The sequence below is a fragment of the Myxine glutinosa genome, chromosome 13 (assembly GCF_964187855.1).
Source record: "Myxine glutinosa chromosome 13, kmMyxGlut1.1, whole genome shotgun sequence".
In the NCBI taxonomy this organism is placed as follows: domain Eukaryota; kingdom Metazoa; phylum Chordata; class Myxini; order Myxiniformes; family Myxinidae; genus Myxine; species Myxine glutinosa.
Genome location: NC_136273.1, coordinates 21,315,925 through 21,343,094, shown reverse-complemented (window position 1 = coordinate 21,343,094; position 27,170 = coordinate 21,315,925). Strand labels below are relative to the sequence as shown.

The 27,170-nt window shown below is 43.4% G+C and overlaps 2 protein-coding genes across 8 annotated transcripts in view; one reads left to right on the top strand and one right to left on the bottom strand.

Annotated features, from left to right (window-relative positions):
• The window catches only part of TRAPPC9 (trafficking protein particle complex subunit 9), a 46,098-nt gene extending 25,362 nt beyond the window's left edge, over positions 1 to 20,736 (top strand). For 3 of the 6 annotated variants that reach the window (XR_013621161.1, XR_013621163.1, XR_013621162.1), the window contains 11 exons: positions 2,550 to 2,676; positions 4,405 to 4,537; positions 4,739 to 4,902; positions 5,104 to 5,256; positions 9,689 to 9,819; positions 9,970 to 10,112; positions 10,251 to 10,361; positions 13,999 to 14,116; positions 15,297 to 15,395; positions 17,794 to 18,017; positions 18,146 to 20,736. Coding sequence is in view for 3 of the 6 variants with exons in the window: in XM_068133943.2 (XP_067990044.1) it covers positions 2,550 to 2,676; positions 4,405 to 4,537; positions 4,739 to 4,902; positions 5,104 to 5,256; positions 9,689 to 9,819; positions 9,970 to 10,112; positions 10,251 to 10,361; positions 13,999 to 14,116; positions 15,305 to 15,395; positions 17,794 to 18,017; positions 18,146 to 18,307 (1,557 nt within the window). In the remaining 3 variants the exon portion in view is untranslated. The remainder of the gene's footprint in view (positions 1 to 2,549; positions 2,677 to 4,404; positions 4,538 to 4,738; positions 4,903 to 5,103; positions 5,257 to 9,688; positions 9,820 to 9,969; positions 10,113 to 10,250; positions 10,362 to 13,998; positions 14,117 to 15,296; positions 15,396 to 17,793; positions 18,018 to 18,145) is intronic. The other 3 variants (XM_068133943.2, XM_068133945.2, XM_068133944.2) reach the window with 1 other exon arrangement.
• The window catches only part of LOC137438693 (sialin-like), a 40,163-nt gene continuing 32,003 nt past the window's right edge, over positions 19,011 to 27,170 (bottom strand). For both annotated transcript variants that reach the window (XM_068133947.2, XM_068133946.2), the window contains exon 11: positions 19,011 to 19,619. In XM_068133947.2, the coding sequence (XP_067990048.2) occupies positions 19,455 to 19,619 (165 nt within the window). In that variant the 3' untranslated portion in view covers positions 19,011 to 19,454. The remainder of the gene's footprint in view (positions 19,620 to 27,170) is intronic.

Genomic DNA, 27,170 nt, shown 5'->3' with positions numbered 1-27,170 from the left:
AGTAATCTCTGTGTGTATGTTTGTATGTTTGTATGTTTGTCTGTGACCGCTGTTTCTCGACAACCACGGGTCCGATATACTTTAAACTTGCCAGGTATATTGCTGGGGACCCGAGGATGTGCCTTTTCAAGGTTTGAAATTAATCGGACAAGTAGTTACCGAGCTATGGCGATTTAGCCGTTCGCCGTTCGCTTTGGCGTTGCGAATGGACCAAACCATTTCATGTAAATAGAGGGGGGGGGGGGGGGGTTCTGTGGTCGTTGCGAATGGACCAAACCATTTGATGTAAATAGAGGGGGGGGATTGTCACCGTACTCGCAAGCCGTTCGCTTTGCCTTTGGCTTTGCGAATGGACCAAACCATTCCATGTAAATAGAGGGGGGGGATATAATTTTAGATATATATATAGTACGGGCATGCCCTAGTAAAGTATAATTACTAAAAGGCAGCCATTTTGGAACTTTACCCCTTTTTAAAATGCACTTTAGAAATGATTTAATATCATTTTTTTTGTTCTAAAGAAATTAAAAGCCCATTTGACCAGTGAAAGTGATGTACATAAAAAAATACACCCCAGAAATTACCAAAAATATGGCGGCGAAACCAAACTAGTTACAACTTAGGTAACAGTAAATTTGGAATCCTCAGTATCACAAACATGGGTATTGCCACTATTTTGAGCCTTCTATGTTGCTTAAAAGTCAAGTTATGGCAAAAAATATGCTGAAAATGGCGGGCATTTTGTTTTTTACAATTTGAAGGTTAAGACTCCAAAATTGAACCGGTTAAACAGCATTTTTGAATTCAGCACCCTCGAATTATCCTACAAAACTTGTTTAATCACTTTTAACACAAAATGCCTACACTATTCGAAAATTCTCAAATTTTTACTTGTCTATTGTATGTGGTGAAGAGCTCAGGTGTGCCAAGGAAGGACTTTGCACGACGGAGGATGCCCAGTCGGAGGATGCCCAGTCGGCGACTGGCTTTGGAGAGTGGATTGACATTTGCCATAATTGAGATCAAACATAACTGTGGATTGGCATTTACTGGGGCGGAGGCTTATCCATCGATACATCCGTGTCAAATTATATTTTCTAATTATTTCCCAATGGCCATAATAGTGTTGTGGTTTTGTAAATAAAGGCAACCCCCCTTTTAGTTAGTTGCACCACAACATGTAGCCTCGCTTTAGCCAGTTATTTCTTCTTAAATGTGATGTATAGTCTCCTTCCCAGTGTTAGTATGCGTTGAGGCAGGTAAGTAAGGTTAGGCCTTGGCCTGGAATGCCATGTGCTGGGCCTAGGACAAGTCGAGGAGGCCCGAGGGAGGAGTCGGAGGGCGTGACTGGTAAGCAGCAAACAGCCAATGTGAGCTAAAGGGGAGTGGCCAGCAACGTCGGCCAATTAAGACTAAGGGGAGTAACTGATGGGGGGCTATCACGACACGTGACCCGTGGAGGCCCGTGGAACATTCTAGTGGGGCACCGGGGGGGATATAAGACCCGCCCCGGACCCCCGAGCAAGCTCTCAACGCTCTGCCCAGCTCTCTGCTCTCTGCCCCCACTCTCTGCTGCCCCCGTTCTCCCTGGCTCTGGTCTCTCTTTTGCCCTCGCTCTCTTGGGAAACGCTCTCACAGGACGATCTCTCTCGTGGCCCTGTACTCCGGCGATCTCTTTGCCTGGACTCCCTGCATGTGCGCTTTTGCCTCGCCGACTTCGGGACACGCTGCGGGGATTCCCGTATGTGCACGACTGAAGCGGACGTCCCTGCCACGAACATCACCAAGGGGAAACGCCCAACGAGCCATCCGGGGCGAACTGCACTAAGCGGCCGCGCTTTGAGCGCGTCCTCTTCTTCCTCCCTTTCCCCGAGTGAGTCAGAGGGCCCTTGTCTGGGACACGTAAGTAAGAATGGTTAAGTTTCTCTCCTGTGTCTCTTTTCCCTCACTATTGTACATTTCTTAATAAACCTGTGTTTGTTTCCAACTTGGCCGTTTTCGTCTCTTCACCATTGGCCTGGCATTGCACGAGATAAAACCGCTCAATCGGGTTCCTAGTAAGTAACGGCACGAGTTACTCAACACGCAAACCGCTCGGTCGTATCAGACCAGCGTGACTCGTGTGAGGTCCAGCCCCCGTCCTCGTGGCGGCGTGTGTATCGAAGGTACTCGGGTTATTGACCGGAAACCCTTCCACACGCTTGCTGCGGGTTTGGCGGCTGGAATTGCTCAGCAATCCGCCCCCACGAGTCTAAAGTAGGTAACGGCCTCGTGGACTTGAAGCTCGAGGGGGAGAAGGGCTTAATCCCCCCTCAGTACGTCGACGGGCTCGAAATCCGCAACAATAGCTTCTTGCAAAACATGTTTTTATTTATTTCGATTTTACTCGAGATTTTCTATCTTTCTGGTAATTGAGAATGCATTGCTGTAGTCCAACTTGCAAGTTTTTCAGGTGCATTTCATATTTATTTTTTATAGTTCGTCCTAATTATTGTGAATTATTGTAGATGGCACAATGTGTGTGGCGTGTGTATGTATGTACAAACCAGGGTCTCCTCACAAGTGGTGTGGAGTTTGAGTCCCTCCCAGCTGCGCTTTCGCTGCCTGCAGAATCTGGACTTTATCCAGTTACTTTGGTTGGTGTTCCGAAGATTCCAGGTCCCATCACAATTGCAGGTACCTTTGGCGATGTAAAATTATGCACTTATTTTGCACAACTCGCAGAGATTATCTTGCTTTCACGTAAGTAATTGCTCGTGGAGTTTGTAAGAAAAAATACTGTTGTAAAACAAAACTCAGACCTCTTCCAAGAAACGAGGTTTTATTGAACTATATCTCTACTCATCCTACAACACAAAATAATGTCGATCAGTAGCATACAGATGCTAATAGAATACATCTATAGATGTAATACTATATGTAGAATGTAGATTAATATTCAAACATACATCTCCTTCTAGCTTCCTGCAAGCAAGCAATTACATACCTGGTAAATCCCAATAGTCTCGGCACTGGGTTACAGAATGCCACCAGACCGCGCACCGAATGGACCCAACATATATAAGCGCCCTCAAGGTCGTCCCTTTGCCTGAATCTTTTCTTCACTCAGCTCGAGACATTACATCATATTTCATCACAAATACAAATGACGAAAAAGCAAATATAGACTAAAGACATTGCAGGACCTAATGACTCAAAATGTTATCAGAGCCACCATGTGGCGTAAAAGGCTATCAGACAAATCAGTTTGGCGTGAAAGGCGACCGAAACCACCATGTGGCCCAAAGGGCTGTCGGGACCACCGTATGGCAGCAAAGGGCTGTCAGGACCACTGTATGGCAGCAAAGGGCTGTCGGGACCACCGTATGGCAGCAAGAGGCTGTCGGGATCACCGTATGGTAGAAAAGGGCTGTCGGGACCACCGTATGGCAGCAAAGGGCTGTCGGGACCACCGTATGGCAGCAGAGGGCTGTCGGGACCACCGTATGGTAGCAAAGGGCTTTCGGGACCACCGCATGGCAGCAAAGGGCTGTCGGGACCACGGTATGGCAGCAAAGGGCTGTCGGGACCACGGTATGGCAGCAAAGGGCTGTCGGGACCACCGTATGGCAGCAGAGGGCTGCCGGGACCACCGGATGGCAGCAGAGGGCTGTCGGGACCACCGTATGGCAGCAAAGGGCTGTCGGGACCACCGTATGGCAGCAAAGGGCTGTCGGGACCACCGTATGGCAGCAAAGGGCCGTCACGGCCAATGTATTTATTTTATTTTATTTCAATAACCTTTAAAATCTATTTTATTTCAATTTAATTATATACATGCACACGAGAACACAAATTGCCTTCTTGCCACTTGCAAAAGCCTCTAGTTTTCCAGTACTTGGACATGTTAAACACGATGGTGTGTAAGACTGCATCAACGGCGCTAAACTTCCGGTGTTTTTTTTATACAACCTTTAAAATCATTATTTTATTTCAATTGTATTATACACCTGATCACTGTGTGGGGTAAGGTGTTATATGAACCCTCCAGTTGTGATACAGCTTTAAATGACAGTCTTCTGTTTTAAGATTGGAACGTATGTGGGGATTGAGATATTTGATTCGCTATGTAGTTCCCTTTTGAGTAGTTTCATATACTTGAAGCTACAAATAATAGATGGTGAGGAAGAGTGGGCAGTCAGGTTATTTTTAACATTGAGGATGCTGATGTTTCCCCCCCCCCTCCCTTCCCACCCCCTTCTCCCCACCCATTCCATACCCCCCCCCCCCCCCCTCCCATTTCACCTTGTTTCTCTTGTCCCCCCCCTTTGCCCTCATCATCCATCTTCTATTCTTCCTTCCACGCTCACACTCCTTTTACCCCTTCTTTCTAAGTAAGCTAAGCCATGATGGTTTGCCTGACAGGGTACCATACAGAGGTGTTTGGAATACCAAGCCGATGTATGCTGCAGAACCTACCACATTGCAAGGTCATGTGCTCTACGGTGGAGGTGGTCCCGGCCTTGCCCCTCACCCAGCTCACCACCTCCTTACCTAGGTGATAAACCTTGCTATAATTACTGTGTGTGTGTGTGTGTGTGTGTGTGTGTGTGTGTGTGTGTGTGTGTGTGTGTGTGTGTGTGTGGTGTGTGTGTCAGTCAGTCGATTGATCAGTGGTACATTGAGGAATCTGTGATTATGCTAAAAGCTAGAGTTTTTTAAGTTATTTATTGATTTTATTTATTTTCTGTGTGTAAAGGTGTTCAGGTCTGATAGCCCCCAGTACATTGGGTGATGTGTGCTGCAACGCAGTGGTGCGTCTGTTCAATGGGGAGACCCAGGAGGTTTCTGTACAGCTGGAGAATATCGGAAAACAGCCGGTAGAGAGCGTAGAGCTCGAAGTGACCTACAACCATCAACAAGGCAAGCCCCCATGGTCATCCACACACTTTTGGCCTGAGGAAGAAAGAGCAAAGCTGTTTCCATGCCATACCTGAGGGCATTTTGCTGTGCATATGTGGAAGATTGATTTGTAGAAATGTTCTTTCCTTGTTAACATTCATTTTGAGGGTGAGTACTAAGGGAGTACTAAGAGTTCCTTGTGTTCTACCTTGATGGTTTCAGGAGATTCGGGGACATGCGGCATGACTTGGGACACACAGGAGCTACAGAAACTTATTCCCATGCAGCCCGGATCTCTTGTCGATCTCACCCTCAGTATACACGCGAACTTCGACTTCTCCAACACCGACGGGTCTTTAGCGGACACACAAGATGGTGAGAGAATCGTGAGACGAGATGTCTCAATCCTCACTTTGGTCACCTTGTATAACTCGGTTTCATATTATCTATGGCTTTTAAAGTAGTTTTTGGACAGACAGATTTGACTAGAGGTGGTACGCACACTCACCTGGGTTTGAATCTCAACCTAGCTATAAACTGTCATCCTGGTCTTTCACAGACGGGCGATTAATCAGTGTGTACCATACCTCGGATGGCCGTTAAACTGGGCGTCCCGTCTGCCGACATTAATTGGTGGACATTAAAGATCCCACAGTGTCCTTTGTGAAGAGTAGGCGAGCTATCGCCGGCACCATTAACAAAATCCAAAATTCCTGTCCTAAGCTCCAGGGGGCACTGCATCAAAGGTACAGCCATATCCTCAGCCAATGATGCTGCCCTGCAGCCTTGTGCTGCATACGAATGAAGATACTTTAAAACTTTCAGATTGAAATTAGTTGTGAAGCGTTCAGAGGGATTGCCCACAGTGCTTTCTCTTACTATGACAGGCGCTCAAGTACTGTTCCTCTCAAACGGCTCATACAACAATGTTCTGTGATAGTTGCATTATTTAATGAGTTTCAAAATACATTATTTTGTGTGCACGTTTATATATTTACAATTGAATTATACCTTCAGTTTCCCATCCACATCTGGGCTAGCATGCACACCACCAGAGGGCAATATTTCAGCGACATACATACGTGCATACATACATTCATGTGAAAAAGTAAGTACACCCCATGTAAAGTTTTGACTTTTTCAACATATTTCAACATACAGCTATTTGATCTTCATTTCAACAATATTGATAGATAAAGGTGACATAATATAACAAATATCATTAAACATTTACATTTTGTAGTTTACGCATCTACAGTTACAGTTTGAGTACCAGTTCACTGGTAATTCCCTGCTTGTCGTAAAAGGCGACAAAAAGGGTTGGCGGCAGGAAGGGCATCCGGACGTAAAACATTGCTTCAAAAAGGGGACCAAAAAACAACAACAACCACGGTCCCCGAAAAAGGCCAAACCCCGCTTTGCGGGGAAAAATGGCCTCTAAATGTGGTTATTTTTTTAATTATTTTTTTACATTTTGTAGTCCATTGTATAATTTAAATACACATAAAGGCAAATTTCGCATGTGGAAAAAGTAAGTACACCCCTACATTTATCACTACTTCAAATACCTAAAATTAGAATCAGGTGGACCAGCTCAGGTGCAAATGATTAGAACATCGTTAGAGAGGATCTTGGAGGAACCTGTCTTATTTAAACCTCAGACATTTAGTTTGGTTTGCTCTTTGTTGTTGAAGTGTGCGGCGTCACCATGCCTAGATCAAAAGAGCTCTCTGAGGCCTTCAGAAAGAAGGTTATAGATGCCTACGTGTCTGGGAAGGGATTTGAAAAGATCTCCAAACAATTTGAAATCAATCATTCGACTGTCCGGAAGATCATCTACAAGTGAAGAAGATTCCAAACAACTGCCAACTTGTGCAGGCCAGGCCGCCCCAGCAAGTTCAGCCCGAGACCAGAACGCAAGTTGCTGAAAGAAGTCTCTAAGAACCCCAGAATGTCATCACGGGACCTACATGTAGCTCTTGCCACTGTTGATGTCAAAGTGCACGAGTCTACCATTAGAAAGAGGCTGCACAAATTTGATCTACATGGGAGGTGTGGCAGGAGGGAACCCATGCTGTACAGAAAGAACATCAGGGCAAGACTAAAGTTTGCCAATGAACACCTAGGCAAAGACCAGCACTTCTGGAACAATGTGCTCTGGACAGATCAGTCAAAGGTAGAGCTATTTGGCCACAGTACCAGAAGACATGTTTGGCGAAAACCAAAGGCAGCATTTGACCACAAGAACCTGATACCAACTGTAAAGCATCGTGGTGGAAATATTATGGTTTGGGGGCAGCTTTGCTGCATCAGGGCCTGCGCAGCTCACCATCATAGAATTCACTATGAATTCTTCATTGTACCAGAGGGTGCTTGTGCTTGAGGATAATGTGAGGCCATCTGTCGGAAAGTTGAAGCTCAACCGAAGGTGGACCTTGCAACATGACAATGACCCTAAACATACCAGTAAATCCACCAAGGAATGGCTGAAAAGAAAGAAATGGAGGGTTCTGGAATGGCCAAGTCAAAGCCCGGATCGAAATCCCATCGAGATGTTGTGGGTGGATTTGAAACGAGCTGTGCATGCCATGCTGCATGTGCTGCATGCTGTGCTGTGCTATGCTGTGCATGTGCTGTGCATGTGCATCCGGCCATAAAAACATTGCCTCAAACAGGGAACCGTGATTGTCATGGGGCCCGCAAGGCTAACCCCCGCTCTAGCGGGGAAAAATGGCCTCAAAACGATCATTCATTCAATTCATTGTGCATGCAATTGTGCATGCTGTGCAACAATTTTTTGTTGAATAAATTATTGCAAAGACAATTTTTCATTGTTTTTTGTTCAGTTAGATCACCTTTATGTATAGATACTGTTTAAATGAAGATCAAATATTGATATGTCCACATATGTTAAAAAGATTTTAAAAACATTTCATGTGGTGTACTTACTTTTTCCACATGCGAAATTTGCATTTATGTTTATTTAACTAATACAATGGACTACAAAATGTAAATGTTTAATGATATTTGTTATATTATATCACCTTTATCGATAAATATTGTTGAAATGAAGATCAAATAGCTGTATGTTGAAATATGTTGAAAAAGTCAAAACTTTACATGGGGTGTACTTACTTTTTCACGTGACTGTACATATATACACACCTACATATGTACAACAACAACAACAACAACATGAATTTTAAGGCCATTTTCCCTGCTAGAGCGCGGGTTAGCCTTGCGGTCCCCATGACAATCTTCTCCATTTGGTCTCAAATCTTCTCCATTTGGGCCAATCTTCTTCTCCAATCCGAATCACACACCTACATATGTACATACATACAAATCAAAAAGAAGACCAAATACTGCACTGGAGTCATCAGAAGGAACCCGAATAAGTGAAGAGCAAAGATGGAGTCATCAGGAGGAACTTGTATACCCGATAGCTGCATTATAGTAAGAATATTGGGACATTTTGATGTTTGTTGTACACTACTTCGCCTCAAAGACATCTGAAGAGACACGTCAGTGTTTGTCATCTTTCTCTGTTTGTCATGTGTCTGTCTGTCTTTGTGTGTGATTTATTGTTATTACCTTCGCCAGAGAGGGTATTGGCTTTGGGTCCGTTTGTTTGTCCGCACAAAACATGAGTATATGTGTTAATTACATTCGACACTTTATGACCCCTAATACCTATTCAAACCTTTACAACTCTAGACCCATTACGACCATGAAGACCCTATGGACCATGAAGATTCACAAAGACCCTAAGGCCCTTAAAACTCTTCAGACCCCTAAGACTCCTTTAAAACCCGAAAAGCCTTTGGGACCCAAAAATACGCCGAAGACCCCCACCAGAAGGTCAAGAGGATCCATAAGACACAAAAGACCCTGAGGACCCAAAGAACAAAACCACACACATCCTGGCGAGGGTCTGCAATCCCTGATTGCTTTTTCTTCTTTTTATGTGTTTGTGTTCTTCCATTTGCCACTTTCAATGACACACCATCTCATGTGTGAACTAGAACGGCACTCGGTAGAGCGCGTACCTCCACCAGGCTGAAGTTTATGTTTTGTATCCCAATGAAAGGCCGGATCTGGATTCGGACCTGAACCAAAATCTAATCGGCTTGTTCTTGTCACCTAACCAACTCGTCCACCAAGTTTAGTCAAAATTCGTCCATAACTTTTTCAAATATGTTATATAATCGCTTTTCGCCCGATCTCTCAATGGTGAAGAATCGCTTAAAAATTAAATAATTCTCGTATCCGAATCCATATTCAGATCTTCACCAAAATCGAATCGATGCATCCTTGTCACACACCCACGGGTCCACCAAGTTTCGTCCGGATCCGTCCATAACTTTTTGAGATATCCTGCTATGTATAGTTTTTGGTCCTATCTCCCAATGGTGAAGAATCACTTAAAATGTTATACTAGCCGGATCCGAATCTCCACCAAAATCTGATCATTCCGTCCTTGTGACATACGCTGCATCTCTGCCAAATTTCGGCCGAATCCGTCCGCAACTCTTTGAGATATCTCGTTTACAGACGGACAAACAAACAGACAGGGGTGAAAACATAACCTCCATCCACCTTTGGTGGCGGAGGTAAACTTGTAACTTGATGATGTTTAAACATCGGTACTGTCATTTCAAAATTTAACGAACAATTTGATAGTATCACTTTGTGAATATTTTTAATGAGCATTGTATGGAAAAGATAGATGGCTGTTGTTGCCGTTTGTTGTTCACTACTCCGTTGTCGTGTTTTCCGACATCACTACCGACCTTTTTACTTACAGAAATGAGCACAGCACCGGGTACACCGTTTTCCAGCCCTGCAAGACGTGTGACCCGGCCTCATAAGGAGTACCACACGCCTGGCGGTACACCACCAGAGCAAAATGGCCGCTTAGGTCCATCTCCTCTCAAGGTGGGACCTTTCTGTGAGGCAATTTTAGTTCCACCTTTGTAATATTTAACAGCAGAGGAAATGTTTTCTTATTTCCGTTATCTTAAAATTATTTAAAGTTTTTCTCCGCTCTTTGTGACTTCTCACCTTCAGTCCACCCTTTGTATGTAGATTCAGGAAGCTGTGTTATTGGTGCATTACACCGGAGGTCCAGGCGCCACTGCTGGGTACTCTCGACGCCTCTCGTTGAGTATCCTTATTGAGGTCGAACCTTCCGTAGTCTTCACAAACCTCACGGCTGTGCCTGCGACCAGGTAATGGGATGATGTGGGGAAAGGTGACTTGCGAGGCATTTCAATCTCTGTCTGTGTATAAAGTGTGTACCTGTGAAAATAAGTGACGAGGTTGTCCATCATCAGGTGCTCAATTTTTTTTTTTTTTGTAATGTTCAGTTCACAGCGCTGCCACCTGGTGATCGACGTGCAGAACCAGATGGAACACGAGGTGCAGCTGCAGTCTATACACAATGATGATCTTCTTCTTCGGCCACATGAGAACAAAAGGTGTGTTATTGTGCACCATTTTCTGGCTAGCGTCTCCATTGAGTGACTTGATTTTCATTTGCATGTATTTAGTCACCTTTGTGGTGGTTTTCTAACTTTATTGGATATTCTCGGCACAAAAATGTGAAGGTTCATTTGGAAGTACACTGACATCGCCTTCGGTATGTTTCTTTTGTGCTTTAATCGGCAATAGTTCCTGCTGGGTAGGCTGCTCGCACTGTCTCGCAATTGGTCATTCTGGCAGGACTCATGTAGCTGTATGGACCTTTCACAAGGTCTAGGCCAGGGGTCGACAACCTGTGATTCCAGAGCCGCATGCGGCTCTTGACAGACGTATCTGCAGCTCCCGACACTGATTGATTGAACCTCCTTTTTTTTTCTCTATCAATTGTCAGAAACATATTCGAGTGTTGGAAAAGGGTAAAATAATACTGGAGAACTTTGGCAATGATAAACAGGAAAATACATCCGATTACCGGCGAATTCTGCGAGCATGTCTTGCCCATGGTGTTCCACGTGCATGGTCCATAGCGGTTATTTCTGTTGTTTTAATAACTCCCCCATCAATAGAAGGTGCACGTGCGATGCCACCTCATTTCCATCTTGGAGTACAAGTAAACAAAGTGAAACTGTACGTGGACAACGCCATCTATATTATAATAGGCGAAGGTGATTCTGTCTGTCTGTCTGTCCGGGGGTGTGGCTTACTCCGTTTACAGAGTAGCTCCACCCATTCTTGGAGAGGCTTCATGTAAACAAATATCCACCATTTTATTAACTCGAATAGCTTTGAGGCCTGTTTAGTTAGGCCTGTGCTGTCTTTCTCTCTCACACAGGTTTATTTAAACTCTAATTCGATATATCATTTCATTTTTAACAGTCGCTAACATAGTTTTAGACTCGGTTGAAAAAAAACGGGAGGAGAATCCCATGAAAGTTTCCTTTTATGGAATGAAATGAATTCTCAAAGGCCTGTAAAATAAAGCCCATTCATTGTCACCCTCACGATTTTATCTCGAATTCACCATCTGATTTAATTTTTATCGATGGTTTTAGACTTGGTGTCACAAATAATTGAGAACATTCACGCACACACAGGAAAATGCTTAGATATGTTTTTAAAAATCGCGCCACGATTATACACAAAAATACAGCGCCTAAAATAACATTCGGGGAAAATGTCGACATATATTAAAAATTCGCTTTTTCTTTTCCGTTAAGATATATTACTTTTACTTTTGATGACAGTCGTCACAAAACGACATATATTTCTTCGTTCTTATTTAATTCAACATTATTATCCGGAAATAAAAACGAAATATATGTTTCAGGAAATTACCGAGAGATATTTCTTCGTTTTTTTTTTATTAGTTATGTGCGCATACACTTTAAATAGGTTTATTTGAAATCTTTAATTTTCACAATGTAATTTACTTGCCATTTGATGATTACAAGACACTTCCTCTTGAGGATCGTGACAATTCATGCGTTGCGTGGAAACTTCCATTTCCAAAATGAATGAGACGGGAGAGGAGCGAGGAGTTGGAGAGTAAGGAGCGAGGGGTTGGAGAGTGAGGAGTGAGGGGTTGGAGAGTGAGGAGCTAGGGGTTGGAGAGCGAGGAGCTTTGGGGTTGGAGAGCGAGGAGCTAGGGGTTGGAGAGTGAGGGCCGATTGGAGCGGAGAGTGAGGAGCGATTGGAGAGGAGTGTGAGGAGCGATTGGAGGGGAGTGTGAGGAATTAAAGAGGAGTGTGAGGGATTGGAGGAGTGTGAGGGATTGGAGAGGAGTGTGAGGGATTGGAGAGGAGTGTGAGGGATTGGAGAGGAGGGTGAGGGATTGGAGAGGAGTGTGAGGAGGTATTGGAGAGGGGTGTGAGGAGGAGTGGGGTTGGAGAGGCGTGAGGGTGGAGAGAGGAGAGTGTCAGGTGGAGAGGAGTGAGGGGTCACATATTATGTGAAATAAATAAATTGTGTTCATTACACCATTTCTGGATCTGATGAATTGGCAGTAACCATTTTGTAAAATTTAACGTGCAGCATCTAAACAAGATGTCCAAATGTCACACGTCCATGCCCGTGGGATTCCCATGGGTGACCCCACTAGTTGTATTTATATTTGTTTAAATAGAAGTTAAAATGGTGAATCTTTCGCGCCGATTTTTGTTGTGGTAATCATGCCGATAAGGATTGGTTGTCGTATCATAGACTGCCTACAAAGAACCACCTTTAGAGGCCATTTTTCCCTGCAGAGCAGGGGTTGGCCTTTTTCGGGCACCGTGGTCCCCTTTTTTTGAAGCAATGTTTTATGGCCGGATGCCCTTCCTGCTGCCAACCCTGTTAGTCGCCTCTTGCTACATATAGGGAATTACCAGTGAACTGGTACTCAATTTGCCGACCTCGGAAGGTTTTTTTTTTTTTTTTTTGTATACAGAATCGAGGCTCGTGAAAGAGCTAACATTTATTTCACAAACAAATCAAACAGACAAACAAAATATATAAAAGGAGGGAGCGGTAGACAAGATGGGGATGGGGTAATCATGGGGAGCGGTAGACGAGGATGACAGGCTGAGTCAACCCCTTCTGGCGTTAATTCAGTGATCGACCGGGATTCAAACCCAGGATCCTAGGATCCCAAGCTGGCACCCCAACCGCTAAGCCAACACCAGGCTTATCATAGACTGCCTACAAAGAACAATATAAATATTTTGATGTTTGAGGCTTCACTTCGAGTTCAAGAGGGATTCGAGATGAGACTGTAGTTGAAGAACGGCAAATTTAATCTTTTACTTCTCAATATCTCACTATGTACAAGGTGGGGTATGTCTGTTCGGGAATGAGACTGTCAGGAGGATAGTGGTAAAAGCACCATTGTGTAAAGTGTGGTGAAATAGAATACGTGAAATGTTTGTGAACACCAGCCAACGTGTGTTGCATTACAAGCTAGAACAGCACTCGGTAGAGTGCATACCTCCATTTTGTATCCTACTGATGAGCCGGATCTGCATCGGGACCTGAACCAAAATCTAATCGGCTTCTTCTTGTCACCGAACCAACTCATTCCCCAAGTTTTGTCATAAGTCGTCCATAACTTTTTGAGATATCGCGTTATATGTCGTTTTTGGCCGTATCTCTCAATGTTAAAGAATCACTTAATGCTAGTATCTGTATCCGGATCTTCACCAAAATCGAATCGATTTGTCCTTGACACACACCCAAGCTGTCCAGCAAGTTTTGTCTGAATCCTTCCATAACTGTTTTTGAGATATCCTTTTCACAGACAGACAAAAAAATAGGGGTGAATACAGTACAGTCCTTGTTTTGTGTTGTGTTTGTGTGGTTTTCTCGTACGAACTTCATAGACGTGCTCCCATTCTATTTGTCGATACAGTACTTTATAGAGGTACAGTACTGAGTTCAAAAACTGGAATGTGTTATACTGCTTACCACCAGGTGGCGTTTGTCACCTACGTTATGTATGGACAGACAAACAAATGGACCCAAAACCTTCTCCTCTAGGGAGGATAAAAAAAAAAAAAACCAGCATCGTGCTTTGCTCGATATCCGAGTCGCTAAAAGACGGACGAAATGAACGTTCAAAACGGTCCGCACGATGAGTAACCCGCCCGTTGATGCACACAGGATGGCGGCACAGCTGCATCGACTGAACGGATCCACCGACGGGACCGGCTCACCCAGAGGTCTGCAGCGAGCAGAGGCCGAAGCCGTGTGTCGGCAGCTTGGCCTCCGTTGGCTCATTGTATCCTTGTTTGCTTCGTGAAGGTGTCTTAGCCGCACATCACAAATCCTAAATTATTCTATCCCACACGAGGACTCCTCGATCCAAAAGGTCGATCTGCACGTGTCATTGATATTCTTTCTGTATCAAATTTATCTAAAACTAGCTGAATGCACCCGGCGTTGCCCGGGTTCTTTTTGAATGAATTTAATCTTCTGTACATAGGTCTGACGCGAGCCCAGTATCGGTTATTGCTCAACGATTCCTTGTTCTTTCTTCTGTCAGCTTTTGGTTACTGAAGAGAGAGTTTTAAAAGCATGTGTTGCAATCAGTCAGATATTCATATTAATTGCATAAGTTGTACTTCAAGAGAATTTTAAAAGAAGAAGAAGATTTATTGCGAAATGGGCCCAGCCCGGCCGAGGCGGCCTCGACCGGCCTCGCCACCTAGCCTATAACCTTCCCGGGGCCCGTCCCGACATTTTTTGTTTCAGAGGTTTCCTCCTATCTTTCACCGTTCACATTAGCGCGTGCAGACAAACAAACAAACAAACAAAAACTTTCTTTTATATATATATATATATATAAAATAATAGAAGAAGAAGATAGAAGAAGACAGATAGAAGATAGAAGATAGATAGAAGATAGATAATGAAAGTGCTTTTATTTTTGTAATCTAAACTTAACTCGGCCCTTTTAAAAGAGAGGAAATTTGTTAAACTTCAAATAGATGATTTAAATAAGAATGCGAGTCGATGTAATTGTTCGGAGATCATTTCCTGTGATGTTTTCGAGTCGAGACCAAAGGCCTACCCATTCTCAATGTACAGACATGTTCTCACTCCTACAGCTGCTGCTACCGATTAAGTTGTTTCGGTCACTTGATATCTTTAACATCCACTGGTGAATTCTAGCTCATGGTATAGGCAGTTTAGTTACCACATTGATTAACCGCCATGGCTGCCAAACAGCAGGATGACTGCTTATCATTGGACAGGTAATGAAACACCGGGCAAGGCATCTTAAAAGAGAATGCGCTGTTTGTGTGCCATTGTGCCGGCCCAGATTGTGCAGTTCATTACAGGAAGTTGTATATTGGAAGGAGGCAAGTGGGTGTGGGTTTTATTTACGTTGATAAAGGTGCGTATCAGAGGCTTGCGTCCCAGATGCACTTCTCTTGGTGGACAGTTCTCCTGACCAGATGTTCATCTGTCCAATGGACGGAAGGGGGAGGCGAGTGTGGCCCGGGTCGTGAGTCCTGCAGTTCTAGAACAGCTGCGCCTGGCTCCGCTGCAATGGGGTGAGTTTGCTGAACGTGGAAATTTTCCGACAGCTCCACTCCTCTTTAATGCTCTTTGTGGTTGTCTGCCCTGAATGTCGACCGTGATCTTCTAGGATCGTGAGACAAGGGAGTTGAAAATGGTGTTTCATTGATGAAAACCTTTTCTTTTTTTTCTTCTTTTTTTTTACGGCGTAGCCCATGGGCAGAGCCGTCGAAACAGTGTTTGTCCGTCTGTATGTATGTATGTATGTATGTATGTCCCCTCAAACGTATACCAATCAGAGCTGAGAATCTGGTCACATGGCCAGATTTGATTACGTCTGATGTCATTCCGGCGGTACTGCAGCTGACTCTCCACGCACCGCCATTTTGATTTATATGCCGTTCATGCCGAACATATCATCGAACCTGTCATATATGACAATCGCCATGCTCTACCTTTACGTTTTTCATTCAGTGTGAAACACAAACAAACCGATTGTTAAAATTGTCATCAAATATCGAAAGCATAGACGTTACTGCTCTTGCAACAATACGGTACGTATAGGCCTTAGGCGTTATGACTCACCGTCCGCTTTGGACAAATTAAACCCAGGTTTCCTAATACAGTGGTATCGTTTTTGTAATAATAATAATATTATAGTAAATATAACCATAACACTTTAATCCCAATGTCATGAATGGAAAGTTGATGGATTGAAGCGGTGTAACCGCAGAAGTAATGAATTCACCCCAGTTAAAAAAAATATATATAATTTTCGTAATAATAACGTAATGTTATTATTATAGTAAATCTAATCGTAACACTAATCCCTTTGTAGTGACTGCAAACGTACTGGAGGTTATATATATATATATCTACTATATAAGAGAGCCGCTGCTCTGTCTATCTGTGTGTCGCCATTTTTCTCAGAGATGGCTGAACGGATCTTCGTCAAACTTTCAGAGGTTCATCAGTGAGTGCATGGGGGTGTTTTAGGCAAAAAAAATTCTGAAAAAAAAAAGGTCGTTTTTGGGGGATTAAAAAAAAATCTCTCTATAGTGCCGAAGCTTTTTGATTAATGACACTTATAATTATATATAAGTACGCATTCACATAAATAAATACAAAACAAACATTGGAACACAAAAAATCAAACAATTCCGGAAGTGTACGAAGTTGGTAGTAAAGCTTGTTCTTCTTCCTGAAAGTCATCAAATTTAACTCAGAAACATGATGAACGGCACATTCAACAGCATATATTCAACGAAAAGGTAAAATGATGATTGCACATTTGTGATGGATTCTGATTTGGAGCTTTTTCATTATATTTGCCCTCATTTCAAATATGTTAATGTTTCTTTTTTGCTTGAGCAATGCCGGGTACTCCAGCTATAAACACATATATTTTACTCGGGGTACAAATACAAATACAAGTACAACTTTGGCTGGGGGGTAACATACACTAAGTGGCCGTGGTCTCATTCGGGGCTGTGGGGGACCGGGAGAGGAGCATAAATTCTCTATGTAAATGTGTACCTTGTAGCGCCACCTGGTGATGGTGGCAGAGGGTATTACAATTTCCTTTTTTACCTGGGAAACACTGAGGTTAAAGCACTCTTTGTATGGGTAAATTTTAACTCCTTCCCTTCCCCCCTCCCCCAAAACGCAGGATCCTGTCAAAGCCCCCAACCTCCAAAAAAGATGTATATGTAGTATATCTTTTCATTCCCACTCCCTTCCCCCACCCCATCCCCTTCCACTCACCCCATCCCCTTCCACTCACCCCACTCCCTTCCTCATCACTCCCTCTCCAGCCTCCCCCCCACCCCCTCACCCAGCAACGCAGGGTACTCCTGCTAGTCTCATATATATTAAAGTAGCGGCAGTTTTATGTCCGGCCGTCATTACATATATGATGTCATTACGGCGTAAACACCCGCTCACTTCGAGAGTGGCAGGAAAGGTCATTCCTCTTTGGGGTATATAGATTACAGTCGATCTATGGTCGGGTCTCAAGAACATTGGGTGTGTCCGCTTGGTTCATTTACCAAGTTTATTGTGGAGAGATCGCCAAATGGTTAAAGCATTCGAGCAAGCACTCCATTCAAAAGCGTTAAGGAACGGCTGGCTTGGCAAGCGCTAGCTAGCTGCTTGGTAAATGAGCACACCTCCAACCCCTGTGGGGTCTATAGATTACAGTAGATCTTCGCTCAGTTGTGCAAGTAAAACTTACGTCATGGATGTCAGGATTCCTCCAAATTTCTTTCTTTAATGTTATAAACAGCATTAGCGACTGTTTAAAAATCTAATCGTATGTGTTTGTGGTTTATAATCTTTTACAAGCCCGGCTATGCCGCTGTTAGACTTTTGGTCTTGTTTTAATCTGATTGATCCTCATTCGATACGCCGATGCGATTGTGCTACTGCGTGCAGATGTGGAGGTTGGTGGCCTGACCTGCATCGGAGAGGAACTGGTGTCCACGGGTGTGGGGAAGCCACTGGCCGTCACGATTCGACTCACAAACGGGACAGCCGTGCCAGCTGGTCCCTTTTGCCTTGAGCTGCGGCCTTTCCTCGACTTTCATAATGGGCTACAAGATTGTGCACTTAAATCTGTTGCTGTTTTCCTCGGCTCTAATTCCAGCCATTTACCACAGGTAAAGCCGTTTTGTGTTTCTCTTAATGTGACACAAATGGTTTCTTCTCATAGGATCATGTGGAGCACATTCTGGTATTCCGTAATACTCTGGAGCCACATTCTCTCCCACTCTACTTACCACCACAGATACAGCCTGCAGGTGTTGCGACCTTTCACTGCTCTTGCCTCTTCCTTTTTCCTGGGGACTTCCTGTTGGATATCCAGTTCCAAGATGGCACAGGACAGTTTCCTGCCTCGTGGCTCTGCCTGCCCACTGTACACGTGCACGTGTCAGAGCAGCCTGCATGACACTCGTGGATATTGCGCCATGCCTAGCCAACCCCCGCCTTCCCCTCTCTACCCACCCTCCCCTCTCTACCCACCCTCCCCTCGTCTTCCTCTAATCCCCATTCCTCTTGCTGTGCCAAAAAGGGTGCCATGGGGACAATGTTCACCATTGCCATCTGAGCTGCTTCATTCAAGGTCCACACAGCTTGGTCTTCCCACCAAAGTGGGTTCTGCATTCCATCTTGTCATTCCATTTGCTTATTTGCTTCTACCTGTCATCTGCACACCTTGGTGTCGCTCTTGTCTGCTCAGGTGCCAGGTACACCTGACTGTGCCTGTTCAAACAGATGCTGCATCACTGGTACCAAGGGAGTTTTTTTTTGAATGAAAGCTTATCAAGTCTTTGCTTTTAAATTGTTCGCAATGTTGAATAATACCTATATCTATTGTACATTTCTGTGCACTTACCTTCTGTGTATTACCTTGTCTTGGGACGGCCCTTACAAGGACTCCAGGAACAATGGGATAGCTGGGAAGAAGGCCAAGCCTGATCGGCATCATCCCTCACTGCTGCGGACCGCCCACTCCAGACGGGACGTTTTTCCAATTACTTATCTTGGGGTTTGGAAGGTAGAAGTCATTTCCCAGGGTTGGAGCAACTCGGCGCGTGCGTGCCGCACCGCCCCCGCCGTATGTCGCAGCGGCCATTCCCGTGCGTCGAACGGAAGAGAAACGGTATCGCTTTATTTGCAGCACTCACAAACTTTGTACAGCACTGTGCACTCGCGTTAATTTGCTAATAAATCTTGATGCATGCAAAAACGTGGAAGGGCACACAACTTGTTTGTACACGTCTAGCAGAACTTCGAGTCACAAATAAAGGTATTTAAAAACAGGAGAAAACCTTTAAAAATCCAAGTTTGCCATTTTGATGTCCCGTCACCTTCTTACATCGTCTGCTCACGCAGCACAATAATCGGTGGATATTGAGGTCTTCAAGTGGTCTGATGTGAAATTAATTTACAACACCCGAATAACCAATCGTCTTCTTCCCACCACCGCTAAATATGGTAATTTCATTGCTGTATTTGCAGTCTTCAAATATGTCTGTGCTGATGGTGTCTTGTCGACCGTGCCGTTCGCCAAAGCCACTCGTCGTCCCCCGTGCTCATTTCAGTTTCTGGAGAAACCCGCTGGCCTTCGCACACGGGATCGGATCCAGCGTTGCCCACTTCTGGATCTTCCCACTTCCAAAAAACATGAAGAACACTGCTCCGAACACGCTGACCGCCGAAGCGATGTAGAACACGTTCTGCCATTCTGGAAGGGTATGCTGCAAGGAAGGAATCGTATAGCGTTAGTGCAATCGGTCAACGGACGAGAACTATTCGCAATAGCTCGAATTGTGCCACCATGGTGGATACTTCACCTCAAAGCTAACATTCCCATGCTCCATCATCTACTGCTGCCCTCGGTTCTTACGAACAACCGTGTGCAATTGCTTCCACGAAGGAGCCATTTTATTAACTAGCAACGGTACCCGCCCTGTGGGCGGAGCTTCAATTGGGAGGCCCAAAGGAAAAGGCAAAATATCAGAAATTGAAGGCCTTTTTTTTTTTTTTAAACGATTCGTATAAACAGCCGTTGAATCCTATCACACGCAAATCATCAAAATCTAAACAGTACATGGCGCCCATTTTTTAAAAAGATTGAATTCTGCAAAACGGAAGCGGCCGCTACACGTCTTTCTCAGTCGCACGTTTATGGGTGAAGTGTGCGCACCGAATCTGTAACACTGAAGCGGCTGCTTACACCTGTTTCTCAGTCGCTTTGCACACGCTGCCATGTTACTTTGGAGCCGCCTGTTTATATAGGAAGAGTTTGTCAGGAGTCTACTCTCTCCTGGTACGTATAATTTCAACAAAAGCCACATCACTGTTCATATCGGTAAATATTATTCCATCGTTTGGAAAAAACTGGAAAATTGGAAAAATTGGAAAAACAATATTGCCTATTTTACTCCAGGGGGTCCCAGAAATACCCACCCAAAATACCATTGCGATCGGTTCAGCCGTTTTTTGTGGTACCTTCGAACGGACAGACGGACATTTGGTGAATTATAGTAAGATGCTTTGACCCTTCTCCCTCGTGGACTCACTTAAGACGAGCGGCCTTCTCCAAGTCAATTGTAACTTCCTCACATCATGTCGTCTTTACGCAATTAATTGTACTTAACATCATGGGCAAACTCGGCTGCCAAAGGATATAAATGACAGAGGGCATTAGGTTTACCAACTAAGAAAAGGGGATGCACAATAGTACTGGAAATAATTATGGAAACATCCAGGATATACACAAATTGAGTTATTCCAATAGATGTATGTTGTACATGATGCGTTATTCCACAAAATGTACAAAAATATACCATAACATGACCAACTTGTACAGTACATCAGTGTTTGGTTTGTGGGCCGTGTCCTTTACAACGTGACCCCTTCTTTTCATCCTCCGTTCGGTTTCACTGTGGAATGTTCCAAATAACTTGGAGCGCTTTCCACGATTCCTCTGCAGTCGTTCGGAGTTTTGACTCGTTATCCAGATAACCCCATCTGACCTCGCTGATGTTAACATCTGGATTTTGTGCAGGCCAAGGCACGTTTGTGAGCGTTCCATCCGCCTCTACAGTCTACATTGCGCTGTATGCTTGGGAAGATTGTCATGTTGGAAGACTAAATCCCAACAAATGACCTATATTCCTGACAGAATGGCATAATAGATGAGAACCTGCCTGTACCTGTCAGCAGTTTTATGGTGTACCTTTGATTTTATGCAAATCTCTGATGAACCTTCACTGAGATGCCACCCCACACTTGTATCGAACCACCCCCGTGCTCAACTTTAACTGTAGCTCTTGCACACCGGCTATCATAACCGCTCGCTGGTGGGTCTTCAAACAAACTGCCGTTAGTTATTGCCAAACCGTTCAAACTTGGACTCATCTGCAAAGAACACCTTTTTCCAAGTTTTGGCATCCATCAGTTCATTTGTGTTACCAATTTACACCTTTTTGTTTGGTTCCCTCTCCTTTGCAAAGGTTTGAGTAGCGACACGTCAATCGAGACCAGTTGAGACAAATGTTTTTCTCGGTTTGTAAAGGGACATTGACATCCGAACTTTCAGCTAATTCACGCGTAACATCGCGACTGGATTGTCGTCTATAACACGGAGAACATTCCTTGAGCCATTTCACAACAGTTTTGGAGGGTTTCGGCTTTCTTCCTCAACCCTGCAAGTTTGGGCGCATCTCTGGGTGCACACAACACCTACTCACTATCTAACCCTGACGACGACCCTGTGACGACCAATCACAGTGTGCTATCTCATCATGAGACTACACCGGAGAATAATTATGACATGACGTATGATTCCATCATGTGTTATTTGCATATTCTACCAGTTTTTACCCTTTCCATTATTATTTGCAATAATGAACACAAGGAAGAATAGCAGTGGCGTCAGGAGGAACAGAATGAACTTGTGTGGAAGAGATTGTGGATGTGCAGCAGGTAGTGATGGTTCGGGCATCTGATTTTTGCAAAGATGCAGGGGAAAGGGTAGTGGGGGTTAAGGGTTATCTGCTTACATTTGTTAAACAGGGTTTCCTTTTCTTAATCCCAAGTTCAGCAAATGGAAAACATGGCCATGGGGAGAGCATTGTTAAAAGTGATAGGAAAAGCAGTTCTGTGTGAATGTGGTTGTGGGCTGTGGTTTGGGGAGCCTGGTGAAGGGGGGAATGACTGAAATTAAGGGAAGGTGGAAGTTCTGTATAGAGGGGTGGGGGTGGATGGTATACCTAGAGTCCCAATATATATATATATACAGTATATATATATATATATATATATATATATATATATATATATATATATATATATATATATATATATATATATATATATATATATATATATATATATATATAGTTGTAACAACTTGCTATTTGACGCCATTTTGTTTCCATTAGTGTGGAATACCGAAAAAGTTTCCATTGTGTTTGAAATGTAATGTGTCCATTTTCTAATCAATCTGTCTCTCTGCGCCCAAAGAGATCATATTACGTAATTATTTCTTTTCGTTCTTCCAACGCGCCTGAATAAGCATACAATCAGACAGGATTGATTTAACCTTAAGACATCACCAAAACTGCGGCAAAATGACGTAATGAGCGAGTAAAGGTTTACACTGACAAGTGCCTGGTTTGAGGCATACAGAGCAAGTGTCGTTGAAGAAACACACATGCAGTGACAGAATGTAGAAATTTGAAAGTGGAAGAAGGAAAGTGAAAGACAGATGGAGGCACACCATAAAGAGAGCAGATAATTAGAAAATATAACAAGTGTGAGTGAAAAGAAGGAGCAATTGAGAAAGGTGATTGAGTGCTCTGCTTGAAGGCAGGTCTTTGGTTCCTCCAAGGTGGTTTGCTATTGCTTCCCAAACAGTTAAGGCAGGAATTTCTAATTTGTTCAGGATGCTGGTGATACCTAGCCGACTCTTGGTGAAGCACTCTGTGGCATCTTTTACATCCATCCACCAATGAATGATGGTAGACTGGACACCCAGCTTAACGTCCATCCAAGGGACGGCATGCACACTGATGAATCACATGACCTGTGAAGTACCAGCATGACAGTATGCCTCTTTATCCTTGACTGGTGCGGCATGCACAGTGCATGTCTGTTTTTCCCGGCCCAGTGTGCACATGATTAGCACTGTGCCTCTTGCACTTTATCAATCTTTCCCTGAATCCAAGATGACTATTAGATTCTTGGGAAAAATGCCAGGGGCATAGAATCTCCAGGAATGCTCTATAAAAGTTCATATAAAGGGGCACCCGACCTCTGGCAAATAAAATACATTTACTTCTTCATGCAGGTGTATGAAACAAATTGGTTCCCCTTTATATGAACTTTTCGAGAGCATTACTTGGTTCCTCCTAAGAACACAAGGGTAGTCCAGCATGCACACGGGATTTTTTGAATGTCCCTTCTTTTCTATTGTTTGGCATTTTCTACAAGCTATGGAATGTCCCTTCTTTTCGAAAGTTTGCGACATGGCACATACCCTTAAATAAAGGGGCCTTTTCTATGCCCCTGGAATTTTTCATAAGATGCATTTTAAATAGGAACAAAATGCATTTGTTCATCGTACAAAACTTTACTCAAGACGATATAAAAGACTTGAAACAAGTACAAATACATTCAAAGTACACCGCCCCCATGCCAAATAAATAAATATCCTCCCAGTGCAGCATTGCCGGGGTGCCACCGCCGTGCAGCTCACAGAGACTGTATTGGGAGGGAGAGGTGTACAATGAATGAATGAATGAATGATCGTTTTAAGGCTATTTTCCCCGCTAGAGCAGGGGTTAGCCTTGCGGGCCCCATGACAATCATGGTTCCCTGTTTGAGGCAATGTTTTTATGGCCGGATGCCCTTCCTGGCGCCAACCCTTAGTCGCCTCTTACGATGCGCAGGGATACGGTGTACCTATTCTTAATTTGGGGTACACACCGGGATCATTCATCCCAGCAAGCTGGTACTCAATTTGCCGACCTCGGAAGGATGACAGGCTGAGTCAACCCCCCTGGTGTTCATTTAGCGATCGACCGGGATTCAAACCCAGGATCCTAGGATCCCAAGCCGGCACCCTAACCGCTAAGCCAAACAGACATGCGCTGTGTGCATATTTAATTGCAGAATTAAAATCTAAATAATGATCATAAAATGTTCTTAATTTTAATTAATTCAAATTATTATTAAATTTCGTAAATTATTATTGTTATATTAAATTATTATTATATTATTAAATATATTATATTAAATTAATTAAATCAATCAAAAATATCCTTTATAGCCACATCACTTGGTCATTGTCGTGTCCAAATATCAGCTTCCTAGCTCAAAAGGTGCCTGAGATATTGCCCAGATGAGAAAGAAAATAAATAAATGATTAATAATGAAAATAAATCAATACAACAACAGCAACATGCATTTTAAGGCCATTTTCCCTGCTCGAGCGGGGGTTAGCCTTGCGGTCCCCATGACAATCTTCTCCATTTTGCCCTATTTTCTGCATCTCTCCTTGTTAACCCCCTTGCCCACATTTCTTCTTCCACCATCTTTAGCCAAGTCTTTCTCGGTCTTCCCCGTCCTCTACTTCCTTCTACATTCATTTCCATCACTCTTCTCAACCAGTCACTTTCATCCTTCCTCAACACATGACCAAACCATCTCAACCTGTTCCTCTTCACAGCATCCATCACAGGCTCTATTCCCATCATCTTTCGCAATTCATCATTTGTCTTCCTCTCTCAACGATACTCCACACATCCACCGAACCATTCGCATTTCCACCCTTTCCAGCCTTCGTTGCTGCTCTACGTTCATTACCCAATGAAAATAAATCAATAATAATCTTAAAAAATTAAACAATTAATCAATTGGCTAATAGAATACATAAACCACCACCATTTCATCCGAATCTGTAACTTAAAAAAAAAAATTGTCATCAATCGAATAATTAAATAATTAATCGATTAATTGATTAATCAATAAATCAGGAATAGCCTTTACAGTCAAATTACTTGGTCATTGGCATGTCCAAATATCATCTTCCTAACTCAAAAGGTGCCTGAGATAATGGCCAGAAGAGAAAGAAAATAAATAAGTACTTAATTAATTGCTAATAATTAAATAACGAATCAATTAATTGATTCATCAAAAAACAAAATATACGTTTTTGACAAAGTACTCACTATTGTGCCCAAATTTCAGCTTCCTAGCTCAAATGATGGCTGAGATATCGCCCGGACAAACAAACAAAGAAAATAAACAAACAAACAACCGGAGTGAGAACTGAGTACTCCCTTTCAGCGTGCGTCATTGCCGAGCCCCTTCGGTGCCCGGCGATGATGTCATGCAGCGCCTGGACATGGCATAGGAAAGGTGCTGTGTACAAAATTAAGGGGAAAAAAAATTCAACCCAAACAGGATTTGAACTCACAATCACCAGTTTGGGAGCCTGCTGCTTTATCCATGAGGACATTGGGCCAGCACATTCGATTTTGTATATATGGAGATTTATATATGCATATATTTAAACATTTCATTTTAAAGCAGAAACGATGGCACTTAGGTGGAATTTGTTTTGAATGCCATTAATTAGATCTATTGGCCGATGTGCATTCCAAGTTTCAAAGTATAGTCCTTGAGATATGAGCACCAACACATTTTGGGCGAACAGACAGACGGACACCAACGAGAATTTGAGGGTTTTCTAAGTAAAACTCAAGAACGCATAAACAGATGTTGCTGAAATTTGGAACATATTTCTTCAACGTACAAAGCATTTACTTCTGAAATTTGCAGCCGATTTCATCCAGTAGAAGCCGAGAAACGAATTTTCAGTTCCCATGTTAAAGTTGATGTTGGGCTACCCTGGTGTTGGGCTAGCGGCTAGGGTGCCGGCTTAGGATCCTAGGATCCTGGGTTCGAATCCTGGTCTAATCGCTGAATTAACACCAGGGGGGTTGACTCAACCTGTCATCCTTCCGAGGTCGGCTAATTGAGCACCAGTTCACTGGTAATTCCCTGTTTGTCGTTAAAGGCGGCAAAAAGGGTTGGCGTCAGGAAGGGCATCCGGCCGTAAAACATTGCTTCAAAAAGGGGACCGAAAAACAACAACAACCACGGTTCCCGAAAAAGGCCAACCCCCGCTTTGCGGGGAAAAATGGCCTCTGAAGGTGGTTATTATATTTTTGTTTATGTTAAAGTTGATATGCAGAGAAACGATCCCTTATATAAAGGGAGGGGCGCTTTGTGCCTCCCTAGCCTCCATACAATAAACAATTTGATATGGTACAATACTCATAATGACCCTGAAAATCAGGTTTAAGAATAAATACATTTTAAATATGAAGAAAATGCATTTGTTCATCGTACAATACTTTATTCAAGACGATATAAAAGAGATGGAAAAAAAATTCAACCAGAATGGGATTCGAACCCACAATCCATGGTTTGGAGGTCTGATGCCCGATCCATTAGGCCATTGGGCCAGCCCGTTAGATTTGTGTAATAATATTTATTAAGACTTGCTGCCATTTCTTTGTTTTTTTGACCTATACCGTTTTCCTTTTCAGGGTTTGGTGGCGTTATCATGGTATTTGTTCCCTGGGATTTCTAGCTCAGTAGCTCATTGACAGTGCAGCAGAAGACAGAAGTGGTGGCTCTGTGGTATGAGACTAAATCATATGTAGACACCTGCCGGAGGTTCTGCCGGGAAGACGACCTCAGAACACGTGATGGACCCACAAATTGTGCCATTAAACGTATTTAGTGGAGGATCAGTACTAATGTCCTGTGACCAAATCTCTGGAACAAAGGTTTGAAAGTGTTTTTGACATGCCTGAAGGGTGCTGAACAAATTTGGCTTGGGCTGCCCTCTTCAAAGTTCTGGCAATTTTCGGTAGCGGTCAAATGAGGTCAAACAGGGGTCAAAATTGAAAAAATTTCTAATCCTTTTGAAAAGTATACCAAATTACTCGTCTGGTCATAAGGAATCCAAAAAGGTATAGTTTGCCCTATCTGCGAACTTTACTTACCGCGCTATGGACAGAAACATGAAAAGGTCAACACGCTTTGGGCAGGGGGTCAAATTTACTAATACGGTTAAGATTGTCCAATTTCAATGATCTTGGTGTCTAATTATTTGTTTTCTGACATGACAAATTCAACTGAACAACTTTGAAAATTCAAAATAGCCACCTTCACCTTGAAATTTCAAAATGGCCGCCATAAATGAATGTTTGTACATAAAATTGGGT